This window comes from Oncorhynchus gorbuscha, linkage group LG19, assembly GCF_021184085.1.
Source record: "Oncorhynchus gorbuscha isolate QuinsamMale2020 ecotype Even-year linkage group LG19, OgorEven_v1.0, whole genome shotgun sequence".
NCBI lineage: Eukaryota > Metazoa > Chordata > Actinopteri > Salmoniformes > Salmonidae > Oncorhynchus > Oncorhynchus gorbuscha.
The window spans coordinates 57,109,881-57,128,359 of NC_060191.1; the positions used below are offsets into that span (position 1 = coordinate 57,109,881).

Genomic DNA, 18,479 nt, shown 5'->3' on the forward strand with positions numbered 1-18,479 from the left:
GGTCGGAGACTTGGAGGGGAGTTGCAATGAGGTTAGTGGAAGAACAGCATCTAGTAAAGATGAGGTCGAGCGTATTGCCTGCCTTGTGAGTAGGGGGGAAGGTGAGAGGGTGAGGTCAAAAGAGGAGAGGAGTGGAAAGAAGGAGGCAGAGAGGAATGAGTCAAAGGTAGACGTGGGGAGGTTAAAGTCGCCCAGAACTGTGAGAGGTGAGCCGTCCTCAGGAAAGGAGCTTATCAAGGCATCAAGCTCATTGATGAACTCTCCGAGGGGACCTGGAGGGCGATAAATGATAAGGATGTTAAGCTTGAAAGGGCTGGTAACTGTGACAGCATGAAATTCAAAGGAGGCGATAGACAGATGGGTAAGGGGAGAAAGAGAGAATGACCACATGGGAGAGATAAGGATCCCTATGCCACCACCCCGCTGACCAGAAGCTCTCGGGGTGTGCGAGAACACGTGGGCGGACGAAGAGAGAGCAGTAGGAGTAGCAGTGTTATCTGTGGTGATCCATGTTTCTGTCAGTGCCAAGAAGTCGAGGGACTGGAGGGAGGCATAGGCTGAGATGAACTCTGCCTTGTTGGCTGCAGATCGGCAGTTCCAGAGGCTACCGGAGACCTGGAACTCCACGTGGGTCGTGCGCGCTGGGACCACCAGATTAGGGTGGCAGCGGCCACGCGGTGTGGAGCGTTTGTATGGTCTGTGCAGAGAGGAGAGAACAGGGATAGACAGACACATAGTTGACAGGCTACAGAAGAGGCTACGCTAATGCAAGGAGATTGGAATGACAAGGTGACTACACGTCTCGAATGTTCAGAAAGTTAAGCTTACGTAACAAGAATCTTATTGACTAAAATTATTAAAAATGATACAGTACTGCTGAAGTAGGCTAGCTGGCAGTGGCTGCGTTGTTGACTTTGTAGGCTAGCTGACAGTGGCTGCGTTGTTGACACTACACTAATCAAGTCGTTCCGTTGAGTGTAGTAGTTTCTACAGTGCTGCTATTCGGGGGCTAGCTGGCTAGCTAGCACTGTTGATTACGTTACGTTGCGTTAAAAGAACGACAATAGCTGGCTAGCTAACCTAGAAAATCGCTCTAGACTACACAATTATCTTTGATACACAGACGGCTATGTAGCTAGCTATGTAGCTAGCTACGATCAAACAAATCAAACCGTTGTGCTGTAATGAAATGAAATGAAAAATGTGATACTACCTGTGGAGCGAAGCGGAATGCGACCGGGTTGTTGAGTGCGGAAGTTCTATTCAGTAGACGTTGGCTAGCTGTTGGCTAGCTAGCAGTGTCTCCTACGTTAAGGAAGACAAATAGCTGGCTAGCTAACCTCGGTAAATTAAGATAATCACTCTAAGACTACACGCTCTAAACTACACAATTATCTTGGATACGAAGACAGCAAAGACAACTATGTAGCTAGCTAACACTACACTAATCAAGTCGTTCAGTTGAGTGTAATAGTTTCTACAGTGCTGCTATTCGGTAGACGGTGGACGTTTGCTAGCTGGCTAGCTGCTGGGCAGATAGCAGTGTAGACTACGTTAGGACGACGAAATACGAAGTTGCAATAGAAGTGCTGACTGTTTCACTTTGTTGTCCTCTTTCTTTTCCTTTTTCTTCTGTCCTTCTTTTGTCCTTATTTTGTCTTCCTTTCTTCTGTTAACTAGATATTTTTTGTTGTTATTCTTTGTAAGCTAGCTAGCTTCTTCCAGGAGAGTCCCTAGCGTCCCTAGATATGATGCACATACGACTTGGCAAAGATCAGGTGTATCAGACTAATTAAATGTCAGGACAGCTTCGCCTACCCACTGGGCACAGACTTGAATTCAACGTCTATTCCACTTTGGTTCAACTTAATTTCATTTAAATGATGTAGAAACAACATCGATTCAACCAGTGTGTGCCCAGTGGGTATTTTCTGCTGATGCATCTGTATTACCCCTCCAGAAAATGCTAAACCTGCAGTAAATAATTGACACCTGAAAATGCATCTCACCTCAACAGAGCGGGACAGATTGAGAAATTGTATCAGCTTGCATTAACTTTGTTGCGATGAAGTTAAACAAGCCTTTGCATAGCTGTGCTGCCGTATCTGCAGCGAAAATTAATCATGCTTTCTATTGTGTGGCAGTGATTTGATTTCGTGTAATTTAAACACAGGCTCAGATTGACTCAGCCCACAGGCCCAGCTGCCTGCCACCATGTTCCTTCAGAATGCATTATCTCAGACAACTCCTCATCTGCAATGGCATTCTCTATTCTTCACCTCTGAGAGAACTTGACATTCATGTCCAGGACAAGTAAAATATAAATACCACCTGCCCGTTTCTAGCTAGTTTGAGCAAAATGAATACCCCTCAATACAAATCACAATTGGATTAAACACAGTCATTTGTGAGTCATGATGGCTGCTCAATGATCATTAGAATCTGCTCCTTTCCTCTCACCCCTGCACCTCTTAATTCCCACAGACTAACCTGAATGAATGTGCTGATGGAATATCCCATTTCTAATCCACTCCTCTCTGGCTTGTGAGATCTTGACTGGACAGGGATCCAGATCCACTGCCCTTCACTCCGCCTCAACTAGGCTAACATATCCAGACAAGCAGGCTCAGAGTCAACACAGTTATCAGTGATACTAGTGATGAAATAAGTCAATGAGTTCTCCTGCCAACTTCCAGCCCTGGGAGACAAACCTAATCAAGGTATAAGGGCTATAACTAATATTTGATGCATCAATGCATGAAATATCCTGTCGCTCTTCTCACTAAATTCTCACCAAAGGCAAAGTACACTATAATGGAAGCCAAAATGGAAACTACCAAAATCACTGTCTGTCTTTCACATCATATTTGACTTGCAAACTATTTCCTCCCTTATTAACGCCATAGGACTACTGGGGTAGTGTATACAGTGTGTGTGTATTGGTATGTACGTGAATGTATGCATGAATGTGTACAAATTATTACATGAACTAGAACTGCCAAAAGTCATATGCATGGGTGTTTGTGTATTTCTGATCATCATCCAGGCAGAGACACAGCTAAATCCCATTCCCATACACTCCTAAACACTATTTAGGCGTTGGAGCACTTCGTCAACATTTGGAGCATCTGAACTTAGGCTGCTGAACTACACCCCAGGTTTACCATCCTCCACACCTGCATGTCGTTCACAGCCCCTCCTCCTGCACCTGAGCCCTTAACAGGCACCTAGCTAGCCCTCCTGGTTGGTTGGGATGAACCAGTCGTCATTAGAAGGGCCCTTGAATGAGTGTCCCAGCCGTCATTAGGGCCCCTGGTCCTGTGTGATTGTGGGAGTGGTGAACAGGACGCTGGGCGGTGATGAATGATTATAGAGGAATGAGAGTCTTCTCATTACCGTGGTAAAGTGTTCCTAAACCCTGGTAACGAGCTTTAGGAAGACACACAGTGCAATTGTGTTCCAGAACACTGGCGTGACTAGTGGGCCAGGAGGGAGGCATCAGACATGGAACATGCAAATTCATGACACGAGAGTCTGTGTGTTCAGATTATCACTCCTTGTGCAGCACTGGTTTCATCGCTATGATCATAGGATCCCTGAGGATGTAGTGAAGGATAACAGTGGTTTGAGTGATGCCTTTAAACTGAGATTTCAGATGTTAGGTTCTCATATTTCTCCTTGTTCAGCATATGCTGATATTGATGTTCACATCAAAACTGAAGGAAATGGCGTGGAAATCCTGTAGATGATCTCTCTGTCTCACTCACATGCACACTCAAGCTGAATTCTCATCAACGCTCCGAGGTTGAGCTGAACGCGCTTCACCGTTGTCCCTGAAAGTCATATCTGCCCAAATCGCTTCCCCTCTATATGAATAGGAAATTAATTCTGTTGACAGCTTCTTGTACCAAACATGGGGGATGCCATTTATTACAATGCTTCAGAATGTACAACCACAGCTGAGGCGTTCCGAAGAGAGAGAGAGAAGAGCAAGAGAGACAACATATGCAAATGAGCCAGTTCTTAATTAAGGAAGCCAAATGATTGTACGCATGGTTAATCTATCAGGGTCTGACACAGCAGGGTCTTCTGTTCCCAGCCTTCACCTGACATCACTATCACGGAAAACACTCACTCCTCTCCTCTGCTCTGCTCAACCTATCTGATTCAGCAGAACACACACCACCTCTGTCCGAACCCCCGTTAAATAATTTGTTTCCGCTCCAGTTGGTAATTAACCTTTGTCTGCTGGTACTTATGTGTCCCATCCAAGAGCAAGATATTATTTTATCTTCAGCCCTTTTCTCTTTCATTTGTTTAACCAGTCACAATGGGGTAGTTCTTTGCACTGGCAGTTTCTGTTTGAAGTCAGGCCTGTGTTTGTACATCAGCTGTAAAGCTTCTCCTAATGATCTGAGTGCAGAGACGTGCTGCAGAGCTCATGCGCGGGTGAAGATTCTTAGAAAGGTTAGAGCTACTCTGTGGTGGGGCGTCCTCCACTTGAACTGCTATGGGGAGGGGAATGCCAGGACGTTACTAAAAGGGTTCCCATAGCTAACATCCTTCTTCTGCATCTGTATAACATGTTATATATTATGTTCAGGAGAATCTGTAGTGAAGAACGTAAGAGATAGTTAAGATACGTACACTTGGATGTCTAGCATGATCCTCCTGTCCTCCTCCACGTGAATCCCCCAGATGCAGTCCTGGCCGCTATCGTAGGCCTCCGGCCAGTTAGGAGACAGGACCACTCCAGCAGAGTCAGTCATCTCTCCACTGCATACAGCTGTAACACACACACACACACACACACACACACACACACACACACACACACACACACACACACACACACACACACACACACACACACACACACACACACACACACACACACACACACACACACACACACACACACACACACACACACACACACACACACACACACACACAGATTAAGCAAAAATACTCTGTTCAACAACATCATACAGCTCATTTCCTACACAGAACAAAAACACACAGCATACCTCTGCAGGCGGGCTCAGTCTCGTTCCACTGGGGGTTGTTGTGGTCCATGCACTCAATGATGACAGAGCCCTGCTCCAGGGTGTAGCCAGGGTCACAGGTGAACTCTACCACGGTCCCCACTGCCCACGTGCTGTCATTACTGGTGAAGTTACCGTACTTGACGAACGGCTCATAGCAGTGGCCCACTGCAAACGCTATGAAGGAGAGGATATGTGGATCAGTCACAGACAAAAGGCCAGACTGTGACACTGAGCCCCATGTCTGTCATGCAGTGGGCCATTGACTTTGCCCGTTAGCTCGCCTCCTATCAGGGACGGAGCAGATCCAGAGGTTAATTTTATTGGAGGTCTGTTGCGTCAACCCACTGACTGACATGTAATGGTTCAAATCAGGGTGAGGGGAGCACTATTAAATCAGTTCCACCCTGTGTCAGATTGATGAGGGTAATGCTGTTAAAGACAACCCACACACGGTCCATTAGAATAAGCAGCGCTGCTCTCTCACAGCATAATCCCATTTGCTACAGTAAATTGAAGCCCTAATCAGATTAAATTGATCTGATTGGATAATGACTCCAGGACCTGTGATGTGGCTCTGACTCCAAGCTCTGAACAGCCCTTTGAAAAGGCACCTATAAGAATGAGTTGCCACACGTAGAGAGGATGACTGGGCATGACCATGGAGAACAATAAAGCATTTGAGAGTTCGTAGCTAAACTAGTGAGAGCAGAGGACTTTAATTGATTCTTATGTTTGACTCCTTTCCATTCCAATTCTTTAGAGGAGGGAAAGATGAGGAGAGGGCCTGAGGCAGTGTCTTTTGGTTATACTAGTCTGCGTTTCATAAACAACAGGTTTTAGCTCCACTCATTTTACATTGCTGGAGTGTGTGAGGGAAGTTTGAGTGCCCTTGAGTACACTTTCCAGAGACCTGAAGACTTGTGTTCGATCCCCATGCCTGGTCTTGTGGCACACAGGGAACCTATGTTCTAACCACTGTTCCGTCTCATTTTTGGGGGCACTGAGCAAATCTGAGGTCTTGTGAGCAGAAACTTGAATGTCGGGAGAATTTTGTCCAACTTCCGGTGCGAGTTTACAGTGAACACTGAGGCTGTACCCTTACAGTTTTAGTCAGTAGACAATAGGCTATTGTGGCTAATTGAGCATAATGTAGGACTACTAACAAAACCAATGGAGCAAATCCCATAACATTTTCACATGGATTTCTACGATATAGCCTACAGTAGAAGAAGTAGAAGAAGAAGTTATGTGTTCAATGCAGACCTACATTGCATGAGACTTTTAAAAACGGTTTTACATTATGAAGGGCTTGACATTAATGAATGATTCGACTTGGTCTGTAACACCATGGGCCAAATAGGTGACTGTAAATTGCATTGTATTGTGTTGTATGATGCAAGAAACCACTTTACAAAATAAAATATACAATTATTACCATATAGAAAATTAGACACTGTAGACTACCCCTCTGCCTATTGGTTTATTTGCATATCTCAACATGTATCTGCATGTCTCAAAATACAACACTTAATTAAGACATAAGCGTTTTACCTGACTGGCTTTTCAAAACCAGCTTGAAATGTAGCCGACACGTTTTGTGCTCTTGCAGGAATCTCTTAATCAGTAACTCCCCATTGCTGACCTATACTTATCTAGAACCGGGCTAATAACTCAATAACTAGCAAAGAATATCTACAAATGTGCACACATGCGACTCTGATCTTAAACTGATCTGAAAAGCGTTTTCACACGTGGTTGACTGAAAGACCACTCGTGGGCTACCCCCGCCAATAGTATTTTACTCCGTTGCGCCCTGTCTATAACAAAATCACAGACTCAATCTTGTAAAGTTAGACTTCTTTTGGGGCTGATATAATGTTGATTCGATCACAGAAAAAAACATTCATCTATATATTGCAAACTCAATGAAGTTCAATCTCTTGCGTCTTTGCGCAGCATGGCGTTTCTTCTGCGTGGCAGTCGTGGAGGAAGTGCATGGGAGTGCACAGACGCAGTTTAAAGTGAATGTTGGTTCTAACCCAGTCAGAAACATTGGTGCCATGACCTGGAAGTGTCTCTGTGAGATGGAGAAGGTCAAAGGGGGGTCAGGTGTAACCGTGACCTGAAGAGTTGCGTTAGCTCCCATGGGGATGTGTCTACCTTGGTATCTGATGGCGATGCCGGTGGAGGTGCCTGTTCCATCAGTGGTGAGCTCTATGAAGAGGGGTCTGGAGGTGCTCACCAGGCCCTCGTTGGGCAGGTACTCTACCTCATATGAGTCATACATCGGAGGAGAGTCAATGTTCTTCCCATTTTTGATCAGAAGCCTGAAAGAGAAATTAAAACACATTAGTACCTGGTTGGATTTCTAAGACTTTGTAATATGCATTTTCAGAGTTAACTCAGCTACCTGGACGGAAGCCCCTAATGAGATGACACAACAGGAAGGAAAATTATACGGTATTAAAGCATTGGGCTGGACTGTTCTGCACAAATGGCCAATGATATCATTCAGTACAGTTGAGCAGCTAGCCTACTGACCTGATTAAAAGTATAGTTGTTATTGTTACCAGACACAGCTGCTACCGCTCATAAAAACAACATTATCTTAACTCAAATATGTGTGTCCTTGTCAATTCAAGTCATTCACTTGAAGCACCTTGTTAGTGTTATATTGCTTTACAAACATTCACAACAGCTTATAGATGCAATCATAGAGCATTAAGACTCCAATAAGGAACATGAATAGACAGTCAAAAAACAAAGTAGGAAGGTGATTGAAGTGAAATGTATCCGATTATTTCAATATTTCTCTCTCTCTCTCTCTTTCTCCTTTCCTCTCTCACCATTTTCTCAAAATTGGATTTGCATTCTGACACGGAGACACAGATGTTCCACTGAATCTCAATCTCAGATGATGAGGCGATGCCCTGAAGTGTAGCAGAGGAATGGACTGGTGATATGACATGTGTGACAACAGAACCATGAGCCTGCAGTGAGAATCATGTCCAACTGTCACAGAGCCAGCAGTAGGACTCTGTTGGCTGCTTGTTGAATGATTATTAAACTCAAGTGAACACTTAGAACAGGATAGTGTACTGGAGTAGAGCACTAAGGTCAGAACACTGTAGCAGACTTGGGTTCACACAGTATTTTCTTTATTTTAAAGTTATGTACTTTATTGAGTTAGCCTGGTGCAATACAACCAATGGAATAGCCCTCTAAGTGCAAACCCCACTCATCTGGCACCCAAGATCAAAATATTTGGAAGAAAATGAACACTATTTGAACCCAGGTCTGACTGACCACTCTAGTGAAGTAAACCCCCTGACTGACACCACACCTGTCATCGTCCTCTGCCAGGGCCACCTTCTCAAAGTGGACGTGCACTCGCTGTCCCTCTGGGGCCTCCAGCAGCCAATGGCATGTCAGGTTGTTGCTGTAGTTGCTAGGGAAACCGGGTGACACAATGCGTCCAACCGTGGCATTCCGGACAATGCCACCACAAGCAGCTGGGATGCCCATGGAGAATGAAGTTGGTATGGGAGGAGAGGAGAGAAAGAAGATGGGAGGAGAGAAAGAAGATGGGAGGAGGAGGAGAGAAGAGGAGAGAATGAGGATGGGGTGGAGAGAAGGAGGAAAGGATGGGAGAAGAGGAGTGAAGGAAGATGAGAGGAGAGGAGAGAAGGAGGATGGGAGGAGAGGAGTGAAGGAAGATGGGAGAGGAGGAGAGAAGGAGGATGAGGAGAGAAGGAGGATGGGAGGAGAGGAGTGAAGGAGGATGAGGAGAGAAGGAGGATGGGAGGAGAGGAGTGAAGGAGGATGGGATTGGAGGAGGAAGAAGAAGTAGAGAGAGGTATTTTAGTCTGGGGAAAAACATTTGCTTAAAATCCCAGTCAAACAGAATGTGTAACGACAAAGAATACCTTGGGAAACAATGGCTAGAGATAAACCACAAGAACACAATGAGTGGAGGTGTTGAGTAAGAGCAAGCTCTGAGTTTGTGTAAAGGAAATAAAAGAGAGAGTGGGTCTGGTATTGATATCAGTGTATCACAACAGACGAGGTGAAGGTCAGCTAGGTAGACACGAAGCTTAATTAAAGCAGAGCAGCAGCCCTAACCTTCCCTGTGGCACTCTGCCCTGCCATCAGTAATCACACCCTGCAGACACCATGCTGTGGGACCACTGTCTGGGGCGGGCAGGCAGGCAGGCAGGCAGGCAGGCACGCACGCACGCACGCACGCACGCACACACACACACACACACACACACACACACACACACACACACACACACACACAGTTTAAATGGTTTGTTTGGTCACCCAATATAAGGAGAGAGAATCCTTATACTATCTAAACTATGCCTTTAAGATGCCCAATGCTCGAGGGAGCCTCCCTGCTGTCCATTCACTGTTAAAACAATGGAGAGACCCACTGTTCCAAATGTTTATCTTATCTGACTAGGGCTAAAACATTCACTCACTATTCATCATTGGTGCTCATCTGAGCAGCAAAATGAGATCCTACATCTAAACTGTCTGCTTCTGAACTGTCCTCCACTGGGGATTGAACCCTGTCTGAATCTGTGCTTGTTATGCAAGATGAATACAAGTAGACTCAAGAGGTGAACTTCCTGGAAGAGAAAATATGATGGAGTCTCTGGTTCTCGTGGCTTGTTTTGTTTAGTTCTTTACTTCCTAGGAGAGGTCTGACTGAATAGGATTGTCTGTTTAACATTCACCACCCCAGTACAACATACACTGCAGCTCACACCATTAAGGCCCAAATCAATGATTAATAAACCCCAATTAACTTTTGAGCAACACCAAGCTGAGTAAGTGTGAGATCATTCTAGTGGAATTAATTGCTCCAGCGAGGACAACGTGTTTATGTACTTTTACGCCTCACTTGTTGCAAAGGGAAGAACTGTGTTGATGCTCTGGTAGGAATAGTTACAGGACAAATCACAGGGAATGTAAATTCATTTTGAAAGACTGTGATAAGGTTTGAGAGGGGAAGAGTGTTTTTGTCTATTAATATGTTCAACAACTGTGGAGAAAGTCTGTGTGCATAGCAAGGTGTACTGGTCCCGTTGTGGTAAATGGATGTGAGAGGTGTGTAGCTAGCTACCCCCAGCCCTCACCATGGCACTGCGGCTCCGTGCCGCTCCAGTAGGGGGTGCTGGCGTTGAGACAGGTCAGTGTGTTGGTTCCCTGCAGATGGTACCCAGTCAGACAGTAGAAGTAGGCCTCTCCCCCAGAGTGGAGGCTGCTCACAGACACATCCCCACAGACCGGCCGCTGGGGAAAGGTACAGCTCAACACAAAGGCTGTGGGACGAGAGAGAGGGAAGAGAAGAGAGAGAGAGAGAATGAGACTAACGGCGACTAACAGCATCCAAGTTGACTCAAAATAAAAGTGTAGCAACATAAAAATACTTTCTTGCTCATCATAAAGCCTTTTAGAGGGAGGGGAACCAAACCTAAAGAATATATAGAGAGACGTGTGTGGATGAACACTGACAGGTCATAGTCCCTATCCTACCAGAGTACATGTCTATAGACAGTACATGTCTATAGGACCTGTGCTATTCCAGAGAATAACCTTAGTGTCTCAGGATGATGGATTGGTCTGGCCATATACCTAATGGAGGCCATGAAACTGCCATGTTTGCCTTCCTCCTGCCTCTCCATACAGGTACATTCATGACACACTACACACACATACAGTATGGCTTCCTAATGCGTATCATGCTCAACAGAATGCATTGCTTGGCTGAATACCCACTGAGGGACCTAGATCAATAACAGTACTGTTTTTTACTCAAACTGTGAACATGTAATAGGGACCTGAAGTCCTGTCTGTATTTCAAGAATGACCCACAAGTGGATCTTTAACAAACGACTGGTAGTGTTTTCCCCTCATCCCCAGCTATTTTTAACAGATATATGTGTGGTTCTCGCTCCAGGCTGTCTGTCTGACTGTAATTGTTGCAGCTTCACTGTTATCCTGTTGGAAGGCAGTGCAGCACTCCACCATTGATTCTGTCTCAAGGAGACATTGCCAAGGAGGTGATGACAGTAACAGGGAACCCATAGAGGATATGATGACAGTAACATGGTACCCATAGAGGATATGATGACAGTAACATGGTACCCATAGAGGATATGATGACAGTAACAGGGTACCCATAGAGGATATGATGACAGTAACAGGGAACCCATAGAGGATATGATGACAGTAACATGGTACCCATAGAGGATATGATGACAGTAACATGGTACCCATAGAGGATATGATGACAGTAACAGGGTACCCATAGAGGATATGATGACAGTAACAGGGAACCCATAGAGGATATGATGACAGTAACATGGTACCCATAGAGGATATGATGACAGTAACAGGGTACCCATAGAGGATATGATGACAGTAACATGGTACCCATAGAGGTGATGATGACAGTAACAGGGTACCCAAAGAGGATATGATGACAGTAACAGGGTACCCATAGAGGATATGATGACAGTAACAGGGTACACATAGAGGATATGATGACAGTAACAGGGAACCATGGAGGAGATGATGACGGTAACAGGGTACCCATAGAGGATATGATGACAGTAACAGGGAACCCATAGAGGATATGATGACAGTAACATGGTACCCATAGAGGATATGATGACAGTAACAGGGTACCCATAGAGGATATGATGACAGTAACAGGGTACCCATAGATAATATGATGACAGTAACAGGGTACCCATAGAGGATGTGATGACAGTAAATGGGTACCCATAGAGGATATGATGACAGTAACAGGGAACCCATAGAGGATATGATGACAGTAACAGGGAACCCATAGAGGAGATGATGACGGTAACAGGGTACCCATAGAGGATATGATGACAGTAACAGGGAACCATAGATGATATGATGACGGTAACAGGGAACCATAGATGATATGATGACAGTAACAGGGAACCCATAGAGGATATGATGACAGTAACAGGGTACCCATAGAGGATATGATGACAGTAACAGGGAACCATAGATGATATGATGACAGTAACAGGGAACCCATAGAGGATATGATGACAGTAACAGGGTACCCATAGAGGATATGATGACAGTAACAGGGAACCATAGATGATATGATGACAGTAACAGGGTACCCATAGAGGATATGATGACAGTAACAGGGTACCCATAGAGGATATGATGACAGTAACAGGGTACCCATAGAGGATATGATGACAGTAACAGGGTACCCATAGAGGATATGATGACGGTAACAGGGAACCCATAGAGGATATGATGACGGTAACAGGGAACCCATAGATGATATGATGACAGTAACAGGGAACCCATAGAGGATATGATGACAGTAACAGGGAACCCATAGATGATATGATGACAGTAACAGGGAACCCATAGATGATATGATGACAGTAACAGGGAACCCATAGAGGATATGATGACAGTAACAGGGAACCCATAGAGGATATGATGACAGTAACAGGGAACCCATAGAGGATATGATGACAGTAACAGGGAACCCATAGATGATATGATGACAGTAACAGGGAACCCATAGAGGATATGATGACAGTAACAGGGAACCCATAGATGATATGATGACAGTAACAGGGAACCCATAGAGGATATGATGACAGTAACAGGGAACCCATAGATGATATGATGACAGTAACAGGGAACCCATAGAGGATATGATGACAGTAACAGGGAACCCATAGAGGATATGATGACAGTAACAGGGTACCCATAGAGGATATGATGACAGTAACAGGGAACCCATAGAGGATATGATGACAGTAACAGGGTACCCATAGAGGATATGATGACAGTAACAGGGAACCCATAGAGGATATGATGATGGTAACAGGGTACCCATAGAGGATATGATGACAGTAACAGGGTACCCATAGAGGATATGATGACAGTAACAGGGTACCCATAGAGGATATGATGACAGTAACAGGGAACCCATAGAGGATATGATGACAGTAACAGGGAACCCATAGATGATATGATGACAGTAACAGGGAACCCATAGAGGATATGATGACAGTAACAGGGAACCCATAGATGATATGATGACAGTAACAGGGAACCCATAGATGATATGATGACAGTAACAGGGAACCCATAGAGGATATGATGACAGTAACAGGGAACCCATAGAGGATATGATGACAGTAACAGGGAACCCATAGAGGATATGATGACAGTAACAGGGAACCCATAGATGATATGATGACAGTAACAGGGAACCCATAGAGGATATGATGACAGTAACAGGGAACCCATAGATGATATGATGACAGTAACAGGGAACCCATAGAGGATATGATGACAGTAACAGGGAACCCATAGAGGATATGATGACAGTAACAGGGTACCCATAGAGGATATGATGACAGTAACAGGGAACCCATAGAGGATATGATGACAGTAACAGGGTACCCATAGAGGATATGATGACAGTAACAGGGAACCCATAGAGGATATGATGACAGTAACAGGGAACCCATAGAGGATATGATGACAGTAACAGGGTACCCATAGAGGATATGATGACAGTAACAGGGAACCCATAGAGGATATGATGAGAGTAACAGGGAACCCATAGAGGATATGATGACAGTAACAGGGTACCCATAGAGGATATGATGACAGTAACAGGGAACCCATAGAGGATATGATGACAGTAACAGGGAACCCATAGAGGATATGATGACAGTAACAGGGAACCCATAGAGGATATGATGAGAGTAACAGGGAACCCATAGAGGATATGATGACAGTAACAGGGAACCCATAGAGGATATGATGACAGTAACAGGGTACCCATAGAGGATATGATGACAGTAACAGGGAACCCATAGAGGATATGATGACAGTAACAGGGAACCCATAGAGGATATGATGACAGTAACAGGGAACCCATAGAGGATATGATGACAGTAACAGGGAACCCATAGAGGATATGATGACAGTAACAGGGAACCCATAGAGGATATGATGACAGTAACAGGGTACCCATAGAGGATATGATGACAGTAACAGGGAACCATAGAGGATATGATGACAGTAACAGGGTACCCATAGAGGATATGATGACAGTAACAGGGAACCCATAGAGGATATGATGACAGTAACAGGGAACCCATAGAGGATATGATGACAGTAACAGGGTACCCATAGAGGATATGATGACAGTAACAGGGAACCCATAGAGGATATGATGACAGTAACAATGAATCCATAGAGGAAGTGATGGCACATACTGTACAGTTCAGACCATTCAGTTCAAGTCAAAGTACGCTTCACAGGAGCTCCTCTGAGAGTAAAACTTGGGTCCAGGACTATCTCCCTGGGCCTTACTGGCTGGGTAAGAGCCTGTCTGTCCTGAGGACTGCCTGTTGGACCTAGGCTAAATGATACCGCCTCCTCCCCTCCGTCCTCCCCCACTTAAAAACCAACAGTGATAAAAGGCCAGAAAGAGAGGGTCGTGCAGAGATAGAGGAGAGGCCTGCTGCTGATGGCTGTCTAATCTTTCTAGTGCATGCAATATGAAAGCTAAAAGCGCTCCTCTGAGTCAATGAGCCAATAAGCAGGGCCCAGACACTCCCCTCGGCTATCCATTTTATTTATGGTTTATTGTGGGGTGCGGTGTATCAGCACAGCAGGGCCTGGTTTAGGGGTGGAGGCGTGGGGGTGTTGTTATAGCATCATCACCCTGCTGTTTCTGTTTCAATTAGACTAATACAGAGGGGGCACTGGAGGCTGGCCTAACGTGGAGCTGCTCCCAACCAGGTACTAAATCACACTGGCAGCCAGCCTCCTCCTCTCCACTGTCTCCACAGCTTTCTCCTCCCACTGTGTTATAGAGGCCATAAAATGAAATGGGTTCACTATGGCTGGTAACGATACCGTTGGAACAACTGGCTTGGGAGATTAGCTGGCGGCTAACACTAGCAGATTCAACGGCCATCTTTATATTCTGAGTAGCCCTCAACACCCCGGAGAGGTATGATAGGGTGCACACTGGGCCATAGAGCTCAGTCACACACTCAGTCCACATTCAGGCCACCACACAGGGATAGTGGAACCAAATATAGCCTACAAAATATCACCACGTTTTTACCAAAATTGTGACTTTACAGTGTTGTCTGTAACACTTTGTCACTACGAGAGCTTCGGACTATAAGGTTCTATCTACAAAAAGTTGATTCTGAGATAATTGACTTTAAAGTTATGAACCCTCATTGGTTTGAATGGTATCAACAATTGTTATATTGTGTTATTTTGAACTTAACAACATGAACTGGGATATTTAGAGTACTATATAGGTAGAGAACATTGAACAGAACAAGGCTATGTCAATAACTACATTTAGACCGAAACGCAGATAGAACTTTATTGTCCCAAGCTATCCACTAGGTAAAGACATTACCAACCTTTTCACAACGAATTTATAATGAAATGTTAGCAGGATTTTTAGGCTAGTTTTTCCTCCTCATGTACCTGCTCTTAAACATGTTCACAATTTATGCATTCGCAACCCTACCAAACCAAACGTTGAAGATGCTGCTAAGCACCCAGTCTCATTACTAATTCCAGACGCGTTGTCGTCTCTTAGCACAGAAGAAGACATGTAGAATGGGTGGCAGTTTGCCGTCACAGCGGTCACCTCAGTCCCCTCAGCCATTTGACTCTTCTCTGCCTCCAATCAGAGAGAGGCCTGTCCTCATAACGCAGCAGCACTAGCTTGCTAACAGAGACGAATGGTCTATTAAGACTCCTGTATTTTACATGACCTAATGGAAGATGTATCCTCCTCCACAACATCCACGAGCATTAATTATGAAACACAGAGGGGATTCATTTGCAGCCAGGCTCATCAGGCCTTATTGAGAATAACCGTGTGTGACAGGCTCACTGAGGAGAGAGGACAGGGGCATATGGGAAATCTGTTTCAGTGTTTAGATTGGATTAAACGCTGCCTCACATTAACCTTCACGGAACAGCGAGAGCAAAGGAAGGGTAAAATGACCTTACCGACCTGTGAGTCTGACGGCCCCTAAGGGATATGAATGATGTGGTGGTGTGGAAGGGGTGTCCTTCTGTCCATCATAGAAAGGAGAAAACCCATGTGAGAAGGACATTGAATCTACCTGGCAACAAGCATGCATCTTGGGAAATAGGGAACCATGTTGGGAAATAGGGAACCATATTTATGCTGTATACTTAAAATATGGTAAAAAAAAGAGTGGACAGAAGGTTTTAGACACGAACAGAAATAAATAAAAAATCTGATTGCATAGCTTCAAACTCTTACTTTTTACCCTGGTCATAGACACACAAGTCTATCTCATTCCCATGGAAATACTACAGTAGCAACACACCTCTCAATCCTACTCAAACCTCAGGTGCCAAAAGCACAAAGGCAATAAAAAGCTCTTGCTTCATTAAATTTACAGCATGCTTTCATGCTCTTTCGGTAATGGGCGTATGGTGTAATAATGTGAATCCATGAAATGTCTCACTACAGCAGATCACCATGGAGTTGCTATAGGAGCTAACTGCCAGCAAATATAATAACTTAATTAAATGTGAATAGACTATCGGTTGCCATTGCAGTTAAAAACCCACGGTCCTCAGTTTTTATATGTCTTTGCTAATGCTAATGAGATTGTGATGTGGGGTCTATAAAGGAAAGAACCGAAGAGAGAGAGGAGGGGCTGAAGTACAGCAGAACTTCAGAGGTTCACATCGAATGACTGAAAGACAGACTGACTGGACACACAGATGGTGTGGGTCTGTGAAATGTTGGGGTTTGATTGATGTCTGTTCCACATTCACTGGGCATCGAGCAGAGTTTATTCACCAAATGAACCCTATATTTAGTTTATTTCATGGTTAGCTGGATGCCGTAGGTTTGGGTTATTCTGAGCTTGCCTGGATGGATCATTATCACCAATAGACTTAAAACATCCCATCATCACAGACTAACCTGTGGGGACAGAATCATTAGGATGCAAACACATGAAAGGCAGTAGAGGAGAATCGGTCATGCTGCCGCTCTGAGTGGGATGATGATTGCTAGACATAATAATGTGTGGAGGACATGTTAATGTCTTCACTTCTGCTCTGCTGTGGAAATATGTAGACCAGAATCAGGATGCACAGATGGCCTGTTAATCAACCCTGACAAGGAACTGCAATGACAAACATTCTCATGAACTTTCCTCTGTGACTCCTCTGCTTATTTTTGTTATATTTTATAGGTGCCTTACACATTAGAGCCTTAGAGTCAGCAGTTTGGCGGTACTTTGGAATTTGGTGTATTTTATTACCTTTAACGTACAAAATGAAATGACTCTAATCCTAACGGTAATTAATTCATAATTACAAGCCCCATTCATTGACAAGCCCCATTTATTGACGGTAAGCAGGGTTTGGTTCTTATCAGTCAGTCCATGCCTTGTTTATGCTTGACCGGATCTTTTGAATACGTAATTCTGTTTGCTGCCGTTAAATTTCATGCTATTTCCCTTCTTATTAAACATTTAATATGGTGGTAATTGAATTTAGTAAGAATCTATTCTGTTCTACTATTAAGTTAACGTGAAATCCTCTGGCTGTAATTACTTCTCACTGATAGTTTAATAATAAGGAGATGGATCACTATTAACTGGGCGAGGACAAAGTGAATTTTAAAAATATCATTATATCAGTGTAAGTTTGAAATCAATTTGCCACCATTTTAATGGTTTTCATTAAAAAAGGATTAAGTTACAGTAAACGTGGGGTTCTCGCTACAAGGAAATGATAAGCAACCAGACTTGTAGGTTACCAAACTGTGAAGAGGAGAGAGAGAGAGAGAGAGAGAGAGAGAGAGAGAGAGAGAGAGAGAGAGAGAGAGAGAGAGAGAGAGAGAGAGAGAGAGAGAGAAGGAGAGACAGAGAGAGAGAGAGAGAGAGAGAGAGAGAGAGAGAGAGAGAGAGAGAGAGAGAGAGAGAGAGAGAGAGAGGAGAGAGAGAGAGAGAGAGAGGGAGAGAGAGAGAGGGAGAGAGAGGGAGAGAGAGAGAGAGAGAGAGAGAGAGAGAGAGAGAGAGAGAGATACGGAGAGGAGAGACAGAAGGAGAGAGAGAGAGAAAGAGCGATACGGAGAGGAGAGACAGAGGGAAAGAGAGAGAAGGAGCGATATGGAGAGGAGAGACAGAAGGAGAGAGAGAGAGCGATACAGAGAGGAGAGACAGAAGGAGAGAGAGAGAGAGCGATACGGAGAGGAGAGACAGAGGGAGAGAGAGAGAGAAAGAGTGATACGGAGAGGAGAGGAGAGAGAGAGAGAGAGAGAGAAAGAGCGATATGGAGAGGAGAGAGAAGGAGAGAGAG

At 44.5% G+C, this 18,479-nt stretch overlaps 1 protein-coding gene across 2 annotated transcripts in view; it reads right to left on the minus strand.

Moving 5' to 3' along the window:
- The window catches only part of LOC124004638 (seizure protein 6 homolog), a 140,223-nt gene that overhangs the window by 14,396 nt on the left and 107,348 nt on the right, over positions 1 to 18,479 (minus strand). For both annotated transcript variants that reach the window (XM_046313296.1, XM_046313295.1), the window contains exons 5-9: positions 10,199 to 10,384; positions 8,395 to 8,563; positions 7,212 to 7,378; positions 5,031 to 5,225; positions 4,648 to 4,786 (exon numbers count right to left, since the gene is read on the minus strand). In XM_046313296.1, the coding sequence (XP_046169252.1) occupies positions 4,648 to 4,786; positions 5,031 to 5,225; positions 7,212 to 7,378; positions 8,395 to 8,563; positions 10,199 to 10,384 (856 nt within the window). The remainder of the gene's footprint in view (positions 1 to 4,647; positions 4,787 to 5,030; positions 5,226 to 7,211; positions 7,379 to 8,394; positions 8,564 to 10,198; positions 10,385 to 18,479) is intronic.